The 12,858-nt window shown below is 43.0% G+C and overlaps 2 protein-coding genes across 3 annotated transcripts in view; one reads left to right on the top strand and one right to left on the bottom strand.

The window, feature by feature from the left end:
* LOC112247653 overlaps positions 1–4,448 on the bottom strand; it is a 70,487-nt gene extending 66,039 nt beyond the window's left edge. Inside the window, exon 1 of the mRNA XM_042306318.1 lies at positions 4,316–4,448. Within this exon, the coding sequence (XP_042162252.1) occupies positions 4,316–4,412 (97 nt within the window). The 5' untranslated portion in view covers positions 4,413–4,448. The remainder of the gene's footprint in view (positions 1–4,315) is intronic.
* A 3,782-nt stretch (positions 4,449–8,230) lies between these two features.
* morn4 (MORN repeat containing 4) overlaps positions 8,231–12,858 on the top strand; it is a 7,028-nt gene continuing 2,400 nt past the window's right edge. The window contains exons 1-2 of one of the 2 annotated variants that reach the window (XM_024387313.1): positions 8,231–8,402; positions 9,363–9,441. In XM_024387313.1, the coding sequence (XP_024243081.1) occupies positions 9,375–9,441 (67 nt within the window). In that variant the 5' untranslated portion in view covers positions 8,231–8,402; positions 9,363–9,374. Of the gene's footprint in view, positions 8,403–9,349; positions 9,442–12,858 lie in introns of both variants that reach the window. The other variant, XM_024387314.1, reaches the window with a different exon arrangement.

Genomic DNA, 12,858 nt, shown 5'->3' with positions numbered 1-12,858 from the left:
CCTGGGAAGATCACTTTTATTTTGTCTACGGTTCAAAACAGACTGGGTCAGTTCTGGGACTGTCCCGCTTACCTTCAAATGTTGATAACGTTGGATTTCTTCATATTATAAGCTCAACAATGCGCAAAAGCCTGTTAATGCAAATGTTCCATAATGCAATAAAGTGTGAAAAGACGGTTCTCAAAAAGTGCCCTGCATATCCATTAGAAATGAAGAAAAAGATGCATCACCTAGCATGGGTTACTAATTATGACTATGATTACACCTTTGGCTGCTGGACAACGCAATAATATTGTCTTGAAAACCAATAGAATGAGAAAAATGCTGGTTTCAATGACATTAAGTGTTTCTAAAATAATTCCCTCAACATTTAGTTGTATTTTGGCTACTTTGAAACAAGGTAAGACATGCTTCATAAAAATGACATAATGTCCATGTCTTAAACAATTAAGTTCATGGTTAAATCATTTAAAAAATCTTGAGCGCCTCTGCTCAGATTCAAGGTGGGTTATGTGCGGCGCGCATCAGGCACTGTCCTTCTTGTAACCATTTGACCTAAACAAGCCATGTATGAGTATGTCGACAGAATCAAGCCTTTGGAAATGAATTAAGTATTATTAATATATTACCCTATATTTATGTAATTAAGTCTCCTCAAAGTTTGGCTACATTTTCTGGCGCCTCCCTCATGTCCAAACCGATGCTGACATGAGGCTGTATCCAATAGGCATCCAACCTACACTGAGTCTTTTTAAATTGTATTAATTTTCAGGAAATGTATTTGAATAATATTCCAGTGAATCGATTTGGGAGATAACTCCCCACATTATAAATTGGAAGAGGAAGTTTAAACTCTAACATCACCTATTAGCTAGAAAACGCCAAACACATTTTCACTAAGAACAGAGCAGTTAAACAAAGGTCAGCCATGTGTTGTCAAAAACAAAAATGTTCAAGTCAAGAAAGCTTACCAGCAGCCAGAGGCACTTGCCAAACTGATAGCTAATTCACATTTGCTTTTTCAAAGCCTCGGTCAGATACTCCAGTGAGTAACTTTTTTTTCAAATTATAGTTTTGCAGATCCCTAGAGGACCCCCGGTTGAATCCCCCAGTGCTAAATGATACAAAACAGCCCAACAACATACAATGTAGGCTACCTGTAAAAGAGATGACAAGTGCATCATTCCCTTTCTTTTGAAATAGAATTGTTCTAATAAGAATGATTGGTGGGTAAGGAGGGGGATTCTGCCTTTCATTAAGAAAAGGCTTTAGCAGGGATGTGTGCTGAAGGCTTTGTCTGTTCCAGAAATGGAATTCTGAAAGAATTCTGCCAATTGCGCTTGGCTACATAACTATGGATGAAGTACTGATATAAGCAGTGTGTATTAAAGACATAAAGATAAACCGTATAGCCGTTGTGTTTTCAACCATGTTGTCAACTATAATCTACTGTCAAATGGAACACATTTTCACTCGTGTAAATATGTAGAGCCTGTGCACTGTTTGTCTAAGCACATCCCTGTGTAATAACACAGGCCCGGGCCACACCAAGGGCTTCTGTAGAAAATAACCAACGTCATTAGGATGAAGGAGCTAAGCTAGTCTACCTCTCAGAACAGGCTCAGAGAAGCACATCCACGAAAGGTTTCTAACCGCCAGCCATGACTTTGTTTGGAGACGGGGAAACACAACAGTGTTGTGTGTCCCCTACTATTATTTAGGCAGGGTGGGGTTCTCCACCTAGCCCTGAAGCCCCTAGCCATAATACACTCCTCTTCAAAAGGGAATCCTAAAGAATTAGGACTAGCCATGGCTTCAGCTGAAAGCTACATGTTGGTACTACGAGACTGTTGCTTTGAGGAAAACTTTCGACTCCGTCTGTGACAAGGAGAGACAAAATAAGCACTGCACTATAACCCAGAACCCTCAAAATTAACACAGAGATAGAGAACTAGGCTACAACCCAATACTGGTGGGATTTTAGAGCTAGGCTACCTGCCTCGACCACTACAGCTCTGGGTTGGGGCGGTGCAGTGAAGAGTGATTTCAACTAGCCTATGTGAGTGCCACATCTAGCCTAATTCACAGCAATGTGTTACCCCGCTCCCAGCAGTAAAATAAGTCAGTTCAGTTCCCATTTGAAATTGGTATGACCCCCCTCCAATTGACTTTTTCTCCACCATAGAATCTGGACTTCCGTGTTTCACTGGCATTCATGGTTCTTGTTAGGCTACTCCAAACCATTTGGAATGCAAAACATTGCCAAAACAAGACAGAGGATTCATGTACAGTGAAGACACACTTTGCATACGGAGGCTGGTAGACACAGAGACATAATAGTTCTGCTGTTCTATTGGACAATCACTCTCCTCTGCATTACTTTAGTGTTCACATGAAAACACACAACAAGGAACAAAATGTCAATTTCAGTTTGAGCAGGGCGGTGGTGCTACTCTTGTTCCTCCACCAAAAACATTGTGTTGTCTTGACTTCAGGTAATAATAGGGGATGTTATGATGTCTGCTCCCCAGGCCTCCATACTGTAGCATAGCAGCAGGGGAACAACAGGAAAGTTGTGAGTCAAGGATGGAAGGCTGACCACAGGGGCTGACTTGGCCTGGAGCAATGGACAGAGAGATTTACCTTTGTTTAGGTTTCTCTTTCACCCCCTCCCCCTCTTTCACTGCATTAAAGATGCACTACACAGAAATCGCTCCACCATTTTATGGTTGCTAAAATTAGAATAGGTCACCTAATTTCAGTTTGTGTGACAAAACAAGCAAGTACAGTGTAGAGAATCATTGTACCATCTAAACTGCTGTGAAATACATTTTCCATCAGCTGAAAATACAACATTTTTGGTTGTGTACAGAACGTAAAAAACACAAAAACTAAACTTAACAGGAAGCATAGAACTAGTGCACATAAAAACAGACCAACCGCTTCTTAGACTTCATTTGAATGAGAATGACAGATCTATAACTAATATTTATATGAATTTGGACAGGTCGCCCAAAAAGTTATATATTGAAGCTTTAAGTAGACAACGGAGGTCTGGGTGGTCTTCAGTAAGCATGTGACGAAACAAGGATAAATGTTGTTGTTTTTTAAACAGAAGAGGTAACCTACCTGCATTTCCCCCCCAAAGCATTACATACTAAAAGCTGCACATGTTATTATGTTCAAAATATTTTATCCCGTTTCGTGCATGCTGAACTCCAGCTTGGCCAAATGCACTGTACAAGAACAGCAGAGTGAAACAAAACTAAAACAAACATTTGACCCACTTCCCAAGTAGAGGCACAAATTGTTGCAATTCCTTGGCCAGTATGTTTAACTCCTTCTGTAAGTAGGGGAGTGTCACTGAGAAATTGGGCCTGGTTATTTCCACAGAACACACACAAAGTTTAGGGAATTCTAATAGTAACCTGAGGTGTAATCATTAGTCCAAACAAGTAAAACAAGTTTATTTTGGACAAATGCAGGCCCCTCCCAGTTTCCTTCCGTTTGCTAATGTTAAAGAAACGTTTCGCAATAGAATCTGCATAATGAATACACCCCAGATTAGTAGGTAATTACAGGTAAGGTTGATTCAATGCCAAAACAACTAATCCCACTTATTGGAGCAAGAACACACTGATCAAGAGGTGTTGCAAGTCAGTTTCAGACTAGCGGAGTAGAATGCACATAATGTTGACAAACAATGCAGGAAATAAGGATTTAGTAGAGCCAAAAAGTGCTGCCTGACTGGCTTTGTTTCCAAGGAGCAAATTCCACCCTATCAGAGGGTCGAACCTTACTTCCTCATTGTAGCAATGCGCGCTACCGAAAGCTGATTTGGAAGAAAGCTCGTTGACCCCCGAGCATCGCCCTCCCCCAACCAAAATACAGTAAAATAACGCGGGAGCGCGCATCTCAATGAAACGGAATCTGCGCTCATTGGTCGAGGATTCATTCCTGCTCGGTTTGACACTCCCTCTACAACTAACAGTGCCCTTTAAACAAATTATAAACTACAGATAAAACCACAAATACGCAGATAACAGATAGATACAAATGCATTAATAAATAGTAAACGTATAATACAGAGAGCCGTGTAATTACATTCCGATGTAAACAATATTACATTGCGCTCAACAGTGACTGTCGAGAGGAAATAGAACAGTTGAAGACAAAACAAAAAGTCGCTCTGTGTTGCCCCTGATGGTCACAGCCCGAATTTGCACAACGTAAATAGCGAAGAAATGAACAATTACAGAAATTGGTACCTGAAAACCCGCCTGTCGCTTCGGCGTGCATTTCTGAACATCCTTACCTACACAATGAATGAGTTTATGCCGCCACGAATCAAGATCCTGCCGAAAGCCTCGCCTCTCGATCGTACATTGCTGCCTCTTGCACAGACTCGCCATTTTCTACCGAGCACTCTCGGGAACGCGCGCGTTGGCAGAGAGGAAGCGCTAACATTAAGATGAGCGCGCACGCAATGAAGAATAGGCGCTCTACCGAGTGCGCACTAAACTGCTGTCAAAGCTCATTTGCGCTGTCGCACCCTACAAGTTCACATCTATTTAAAAATATATATATTTAACCTTTATTTAACTAGGCAAGTCAGTTAAAAATTACTATTTACAATGATGGCCTACCCTGGCCAAACCCTAACCCTAACCCGGTTGTGATACCGCCTGGAATCGAACCAGGGTCTGTAGTGCCTTAGACCGCTACGCCGCACGGAAGCCTCAGATATTAACATTAATTATGTTTTTATCTTGTATATAAATGAAAATTGGGATACCTAGTCGGTTCTCCAACTGAATGCATTCAACTGAAATGTGTCTTCCGCATTTAACCCAACCCCTCTGAATCAGAAAGGTGTGGGGGGCTGCCATAATTGACAACCACATCTTCGGGGCCGGGGTGTAGTGGGTTAGTTAACTGCCTTGCTCAGGGGCAGCATGACAGATTTTTACCTTGTTAGCTCGGGGATTCAATCCAGCAACCTTCCGGTTACTAGTCCAACGCTCTAACCACTAAAGCCTGACTTTGCTTTCTAAGATTCATTTAGCTGTGGACTACAGAATAATAAGTAGCCTTTGCCTTTTGAAAAAACATGCATTTACTTTCTTTATTTTTTTACAAATACAAGTTGACAAATGTATGTTTTAAAATGCAATAACTGTACTATTGTAAGGCCTGTCAATTAGAACACCATTAAAACCATTAAAATAATTAACGACTGCTATACATTTTTGCCTATTCAATTAGGCTAATTACTTATTCAAAAATATTGTGCCTCTACATATTTGAGCTAGTAATTAAAATAGGACCTTTAAAATGCAGCACTAATTCACTGCCCCATTGAACCATGTCTGCCAGAGTGCTGTAACACAGCGGTTCCCAAACTGTTTCACTCTGGGCCCCCTTATTGCATTGGGGAACATTCCGCCCCCCACCCTCCCACCCTGCGTGCGCACCACATCTATATCTATGGGAAAAAGCATTGTTCATGGCACAAACTGTTCACACCTCTCTTGTTGGCGGAGAGACATTTTAGCAGTTTTGAAGCAAATTTTCTTGCAATTCAAATCAAATCAAAGTTTATTTGTTGTGCACCGAATACAACAGTGAAATGCTTACTTACAGGCTCTAACCAATAGTGCGGAGAAAAAAAGTATGTGTGTGTGTGTCTGTGTGTGTCTCTCTGTGTGTGTGTGTGTGTGTGTGTGTGTGTGTGTGCGTGCGTGCGTGCGCGTGTGTGTGTGTGCGTGCGTGCGTGCGTGCGTGCGTGCGTGCGTGCGTGCGTGCGTGCGTGTGTGTGTGTGTGTGTGTGTGTGTGTGTGTGTAGGTAAGTAAAGAAATAAAACAACAGTAAAAAAACATGTGAAATAAGAGTAGCAAGGCTCTATACAGACACCAGTTAGTCAGGCTTATTGAGGTAGTATGTACATGTGAGTATGGTTAAAGTGACTATGCATATATGATGAACAGAGAGTAGCAGTAGCGTAAAAAGAGGGGTTGGCGGGTGGTGGGACACAATGCAGATAGCCCGGTTAGCCAATGTGCAGGAGCACTGGTTGGTCGGGCCAATTGATGTAGTATATACATGAATGTATAGTTAAAGTGACTATGCATATAAGATAAACAGAGAGTAGCAGCAGCGTAAAAGAGGGGTTGGGGGGCACACAATGCAAATAGTCCGGGTAACCATTTGGTTACCTGTTCAGGAGTCTTATGGCTTGGGGGTAAAAACTGTTGAGAAGCCTTTTTGTCCTAGACTTGGCACTCCAGCACCGCTTGCCATGCGGTAGTAGAGAGAACAGTCTATGACCTGGGATAGCTGGGGTCTTTGACAATTTTCAGGGCCTTCTTCTGACACTGCCTGGTGTAGAGGTCCTGGATGGCAGGCAGCTTTGCCCCAGTGATGTACTGGGCCGTACGCACTACCCTCTGAAGTGCCTTGCGGTCGGAGGCCGAGCAATTGCCGTACCAGGCAGTGGTGCAACCGGTCAGGATGCTCTCGATGTAGCAGCTGTAGAACCTTTTGAGGATCTCAGGACCCATGCCAAATCTTTAATTCTATAAATTTGTCCATGTCTAAAGTGTGAGAGCTATTTACAACTTGTCAGAAATGTCAGGTAACATTTTTTAGTCAGGTTTTTTTTTAACCCATATTTTGTTGTAGTGTTTGTGTTACTCACACTATATTTATCTTGTACACTACATGACCAAAAGTATGTGGACAACTGCTCGTTGAAAATCTCAATCCAAAATCATGGCCATTAATATGGAGTTGGTGCCCCCTTTGGTGCTATAACAGCCTCCACACTCTGGGAAGGCTTTCCACTAGATATTTAAAAATTGCTGGGGGGACTTGCATCCATTCAGCCCCAAGAGCATTAGTGAGGTCGGCACTGATGTTGGGCGATTAGGCCTGGCTTGAAGTCGGCGTTCCAATTCATCCCTAAGGTGTTCGATGTTGTTTATTTCAGTGCTCTGTGAAGGCCAGTCAAGTTCTTCCACACCGATCTCGTCAAACCATTTCTGCATATGGACCTAGCTTTGTGCACGGGAATTGTCATGCTGACACAGGCAAGGGCCTTCCCCAAACTGTTGCCACAAACGCCTAGCCCAAGCCATGAAAAACAGCCCCAGACCATCATTCCTCATCCACCAAACTTTACAGTTGACACTATGCATTGGGGCAAGTACCGTTCTCCAGGCATTCACCAAACCCAGATTAGTTCATCGGACTTCCAGATGGTGAAGCGTGATTCATCACTCCAGAGAACTTGTTTCCACTGCTCCAGAATTCAAAAGCAGCGAGCTTTACTCCACTCCACCTGACGCTTGGAATTGTTCATCGTGATCTTAGGCTTGTGGGCGGCTGCTCGGCCATGTAAACCCATTTCATGAAGCTCCAGGCTAACTGTTCTTGTGCTTGACGTTGCTTCCAGAGGCATTTTGGAATATTGTTGCAATGGATTGCAGACTATTTTTATGCGCTACATGCTTCAGCACTCAGTTGTTCCGATTTTATACACCTGTCAGCAACTTGTGTGGCTGAAATAGCCAAATGCACTAATTTGAAGTGGTGTCCACATACTTTTGAATATACGTATATAGTGCATTCGGAAAGTATTCTGACCCCTTGACTTTTCCCACATTTGTTAGGTTTCAGCATTTTTCTAAAACAGATTCAATTGTTTAATACTCCATAATGACAAAGCAGAAACAGATTTTTGAAATGTTTGCACATTTTTAAAACATGACATAAGTAAATATCACATTTACATACTGTAAGTATTACTCAGTACTTTGTTGTATTATCTTAGGCAGCGATTATAGCCTTGAGTCTTCTTGGGTATGATGCTACAAGCTTGGCACACCTGCATTTGGGGATTTTCTCCCATTCTTCTCTGCAGATTGTGTGTAGATTGCTGAGGATTTGTTTTTATTTAATCCATTTTAGAACAAGGCTGTAAGGTAATAACATGTGGAAAAAGTCAAGGGGTCTGAATACTTTCAGAAGGCACTGTGTGTATATGGAATCCGCGCCCCCCCCGCCTACCCCTCGCGGCCCCGGCCGAGCCCCCCCCACACACACCCCCCCCTGCCCACCCCAGGGGGCGTGCCCCACAGTCTGGGAACCACTGCTGTAACACATCAAACCAATGAGAACAGGGTTTAAATGAGCGGCAGCCTAAACCCTGCAATGAAACAGCACGGCTATGTGAGCGCGCAGTGATGCCATACGGTCCGCGTCAGGAACACTGAAGCTTATAGCGGCAGGCTTATAATGTCCACTAGTCGATATGTGCTTCTGCTCTCTAATCGTCAAATCAACTCGCTAATGTCGTAAAGGTGGATTCCAATGCTCCAGAGACAGAGAAGGTAGCGCACAGGTAAGCCGTTTGGTTATTTGATTGTAGGCTATGTACACTGTCAATAGAATGCAGTTCAGGATTTGTCCAAATTGGCTCAGTTACTGTAGCTACAGTAGCTACAGTAGCTACTGTAATATACAGACATGATAGACGATACACCGGCGAAATAATAATCAGAATGTTGACAACATGTATGAAGGCAGACGTGTGATCACCTAGGATTGCTCAACTAGGTGTTTTACAGGTGAGAATATAGCTGCATTGGGAGAGCGGTGTCACTGTAGCCTGATTTACATATAGACGAGTCTTTGAATAATTTATTACTCATCCAGTGTCAACGGGTTCATACTTGAATTACATCATTGGCAGCATTTGTCTCACATGCCAATGTGGCAGCGAATAGCTTACCTTATCAAGTTCTCTGACTGATTAGGTTATATTCCTGCTGCAAGTTGATAAGAAATGATTGAAAATGAAGGGAAGCTTTGCCAATCCTTTTTCTCACACATATTCCCCTTTTCCTTTGTGTGTGTAGAAACCATTCAGAGTCCAGTAGAGGCCACTGCTTTAGATTTTTGTGATGCACTGTCCATAGACTAGCTAGCCCACCTCAACTGTGCACACTTCACTTGATAGTACAGTCTCTGAAGAGCTATTGATCTTTTGTCTTTCCTGCTGTGCCTCTGGACTCAGCACCTGTCCTCTGCCCCCATGCCTACCTCGTCCCTTCTCTCTCTCTCCCCATCCTTGTCTTCTGCCCATCCTCTCCCTCGACCTCAGCCTATCCATTTGTCTCACATCTCTCCATTCGTCTTTCCCCAGCCTCCTTTGCCCATCCTTCAATCTCTCCCCATCCCTTAATCTCACTGTCCCTCCCTCCCCTCCTCTCCCCAGCCCTCTCTCCCCTTGACTTTAACATACTGTACCTCTGAGGTCACACTAATGTCAGGGTTACGTTAAGACAGTGTGTGTGTGCAGAGCGGAGGAGCCATGACTCTGACGAGAGGGTCGTTCACCTACACCACGGGGGAGGAGTACCACGGGGAGTGGAAAGAAGGCAAGACATCTCCTCTATTAACCTTCTCTATCAAGTTCACTTCATTTGACATCATTATACTGTACAGTAGGCACATACAGTGGCTGATCAGTATGGCACCAAAGCGTCAGTGCATCATGCTCTATACTGTAATGGAGGCCTTCATGTATATATGAGAGTCTGGTGATTCTCTAATCCGCGTTGTGTTCTAATATTACCGTACTACGAAGCCTTCACACTGAAGTCCAGAGGGTACTCAATTCATGGGCTGAATAATCTGAGCGTAATATCTTCAGGGGGTAGCATCAGCCAGATAATTCATCCACAGAGCTGTCGGATATAACATCCTTACAGCCTCATTACCAGCAGCTAGCCTATCTAGGCAGTCCCCCGGCGTCTCTGACTCCAAAATATGTTAGCTAACCGTCTCTCGTTGCTCTGTTTCTGTGTCTTAACTAAAAGTATCCTGTGTCTGTTTCTCTGTGTCTTAACTAACAGTATCCCGTGTCTGTTTCTCTGTGTCTTAACGAACAGTATCCTGTGTCTGTTTCTCTGTGTCTTAACTGACAGTATCCCGTGTCTGTTTCTCTGTGTCTTAACTAACAGTATCCCGTGTCTGTTTCTCTGTGTCTTAACGAACAGTATCCTGTGTCTGTTTCTCTGTGTCTTAACTAACAGTATCCCGTGTCTGTTTCTCTGTGTCTTAACTGTATGTATTTATTGTGTTAGTCAGTAGTTGGTGCTGTCTTCACACTGAAGTCCAGAGGGTACTCAATTCATGGGCTGAATAATCTGAGCGTAATATCTTCAGGGGGTAGCATCAGCCAGATAATTCATCCACAGAGCTGTCGGATATAACATCCTTACAGCCTCATTACCAGCAGCTAGCCTATCTAGGCAGTCCCCCGGCGTCTCTGACTCCAAAATATGTTAGCTAACCGTCTCTCGTTGCTCTGTTTCTGTGTCTTAACTAAAAGTATCCTGTGTCTGTTTCTCTGTGTCTTAACTAACAGTATCCCGTGTCTGTTTCTCTGTGTCTTAACGAACAGTATCCTGTGTCTGTTTCTCTGTGTCTTAACTGACAGTATCCCGTGTCTGTTTCTCTGTGTCTTAACTAACAGTATCCCGTGTCTGTTTCTCTGTGTCTTAACTAACAGTATCCCGTGGCTCTGTTTCTCTGTGTCTTATAACAGTATCCCGTGTCTGTTTCTCTGTGTCTTAACTGTATGTATTTATTGTGTTAGTCAGTAGTTGGTGCTGTCTTCACACTGAAGTCCAGAGGGTACTCAATTCATGGGCTGAATAATCTGAGCGTAATATCTTCAGGGGGTAGCATCAGCCAGATAATTCATCCACAGAGCTGTCGGATATAACATCCTTACAGCCTCATTACCAGCAGCTAGCCTATCTAGGCAGTCCCCTAATCTCTGACTCCAAAATATGTTAGCTAACCGTCTCTCGTTGCTCTGTTTCTGTGTCTTAACTAAAAGTATCCTGTGTCTGTTTCTCTGTGTCTTAACTAACAGTATCCCGTGTCTGTTTCTCTGTGTCTTAACGAACAGTATCCTGTGTCTGTTTCTCTGTGTCTTAACTGACAGTATCCCGTGTCTGTTTCTCTGTGTCTTAACTAACAGTATCCCGTGTCTGTTTCTCTGTGTCTTAACGAACAGTATCCTGTGTCTGTTTCTCTGTGTCTTAACTGACAGTATCCCGTGTCTGTTTCTCTGTGTCTTAACGAACAGTATCCTGTGTCTGTTTCTCTGTGTCTTAACTGTATGTATTTATTGTGTTAGTCAGTAGTTGGTGCTGTCTTCACACTGAAGTCCAGAGGGTACTCAATTCATGGGCTGAATAATCTGAGCGTAATATCTTCAGGGGGTAGCATCAGCCAGATAATTCATCCACAGAGCTGTCGGATATAACATCCTTACAGCCTCATTACCAGCAGCTAGCCTATCTAGGCAGTCCCCGGCGTCTCTGACTCCAAAATATGTTAGCTAACCGTCTCTCGTTGCTCTGTTTCTGTGTCTTAACTAAAAGTATCCTGTGTCTGTTTCTCTGTGTCTTAACTGACAGTATCCCGTGTCTGTTTCTCTGTGTCTTAACTAACAGTATCCCGTGTCTGTTTCTCTGTGTCTTAACGAACAGTATCCTGTGTCTGTTTCTCTGTGTCTTAACTAACAGTATCCTGTGTCTGTTTCTCTGTGTCTTAACGAACAGTATCCTGTGTCTGTTTCTCTGTGTCTTAACTAACAGTATCCCGTGGCTCTGTTTCTCTGTGTCTTAACTAACAGTATCCCGTGTCTGTTTCTCTGTGTCTTAACTGTATGTATTTATTGTGTTAGTCAGTAGTTGGTGCTGTCAGTAATTAGGGGTAATCTGGGCAGGATGAATACCAGTGAGAGGATGGGGGTTGGGGGAATACTGTGAATTTAACAACCCTTTGTCTTCCTCCTGTCCTTTGTTCTTTCTGTAAGGCACCAGACTAGGTTTTTAAACATAGAAACATATGTGACAAACATGTGTCTCCCCATTTCTAAAAGTGTTTGATCTTATTATTCTGACTACACACACACACAGTCGTAGTCTATTAAGCCAAATCCTAACTAACCTTTAACCCATGACGTCAAGGCTGACCTCCCGTAGTTTTTTTTATTTGTTATCTTTATTTAACTAGTCAGTTAAGAACAAATTCTTATTTTCAGTGACAGCCTAGGAACAGTGGGTTAAATGCCTTGTTCAGGGGCAGAACGACAGATTTTTACCTTGTCAGCTCGGGGATTCGTTCTAGCAACCTTTCGGTTACTAGTCCAACACTCTAACCACTAGGTTACCTGCCGCCCCATCAGGAATAGACCTTGGACTGCTTTTGGAAACACACACTAGAAAGCTCAGACTCAACCCCTGTTGAAGCAGTGGAACAGCCAAACACATCTGCCAGGAGGAACTATAATATGCACGAGAATATTTCAAAACTACAGATCGTTAAAACATACTCTTTGTTTAAAATGTCAGCTCCCTCAAACAACACAGCCGTGTTATGAACAGTTCCTACGGTTTTAATGAGCATAGAAGTCCAATCCAAGGTCAAATAAGGTCAAGAGAGCAGGATTGCAGTTTATATACCGTAACGTTTACTGTAAAACTATCCTAACCTTCTTGTATCCGACCTGTAGATGATTGGCTAAGTACACATTCTTAGGGTTATATGCCTAGTAAAATTTTAAAAATCTGGAGAGAACAGCCACATACATATTGTATTGGATCATACAGGCAGCAGACACACACGTGTGTGTGTGTGTGTGTGTGTGTGTGTGTGTGTGTGTGTGTGTGTGTGTGTGTGTGTGTGTGTGTGTGTGTGTGTGTGTGTGTGTGTGTGTGTGTGTGTGTGTGTGTGTGTGTGTGTGTGTGTGTGTGTGTGTGTGTGTGTGTGTGTGT

The sequence above is a fragment of the Oncorhynchus tshawytscha genome, linkage group LG25 (genome assembly GCF_018296145.1).
Source record: "Oncorhynchus tshawytscha isolate Ot180627B linkage group LG25, Otsh_v2.0, whole genome shotgun sequence".
Taxonomy (NCBI): domain Eukaryota; kingdom Metazoa; phylum Chordata; class Actinopteri; order Salmoniformes; family Salmonidae; genus Oncorhynchus; species Oncorhynchus tshawytscha.
Note: the sequence above shows the minus strand (reverse complement) of the source record. Positions and strands in the feature narration are given on the sequence as shown.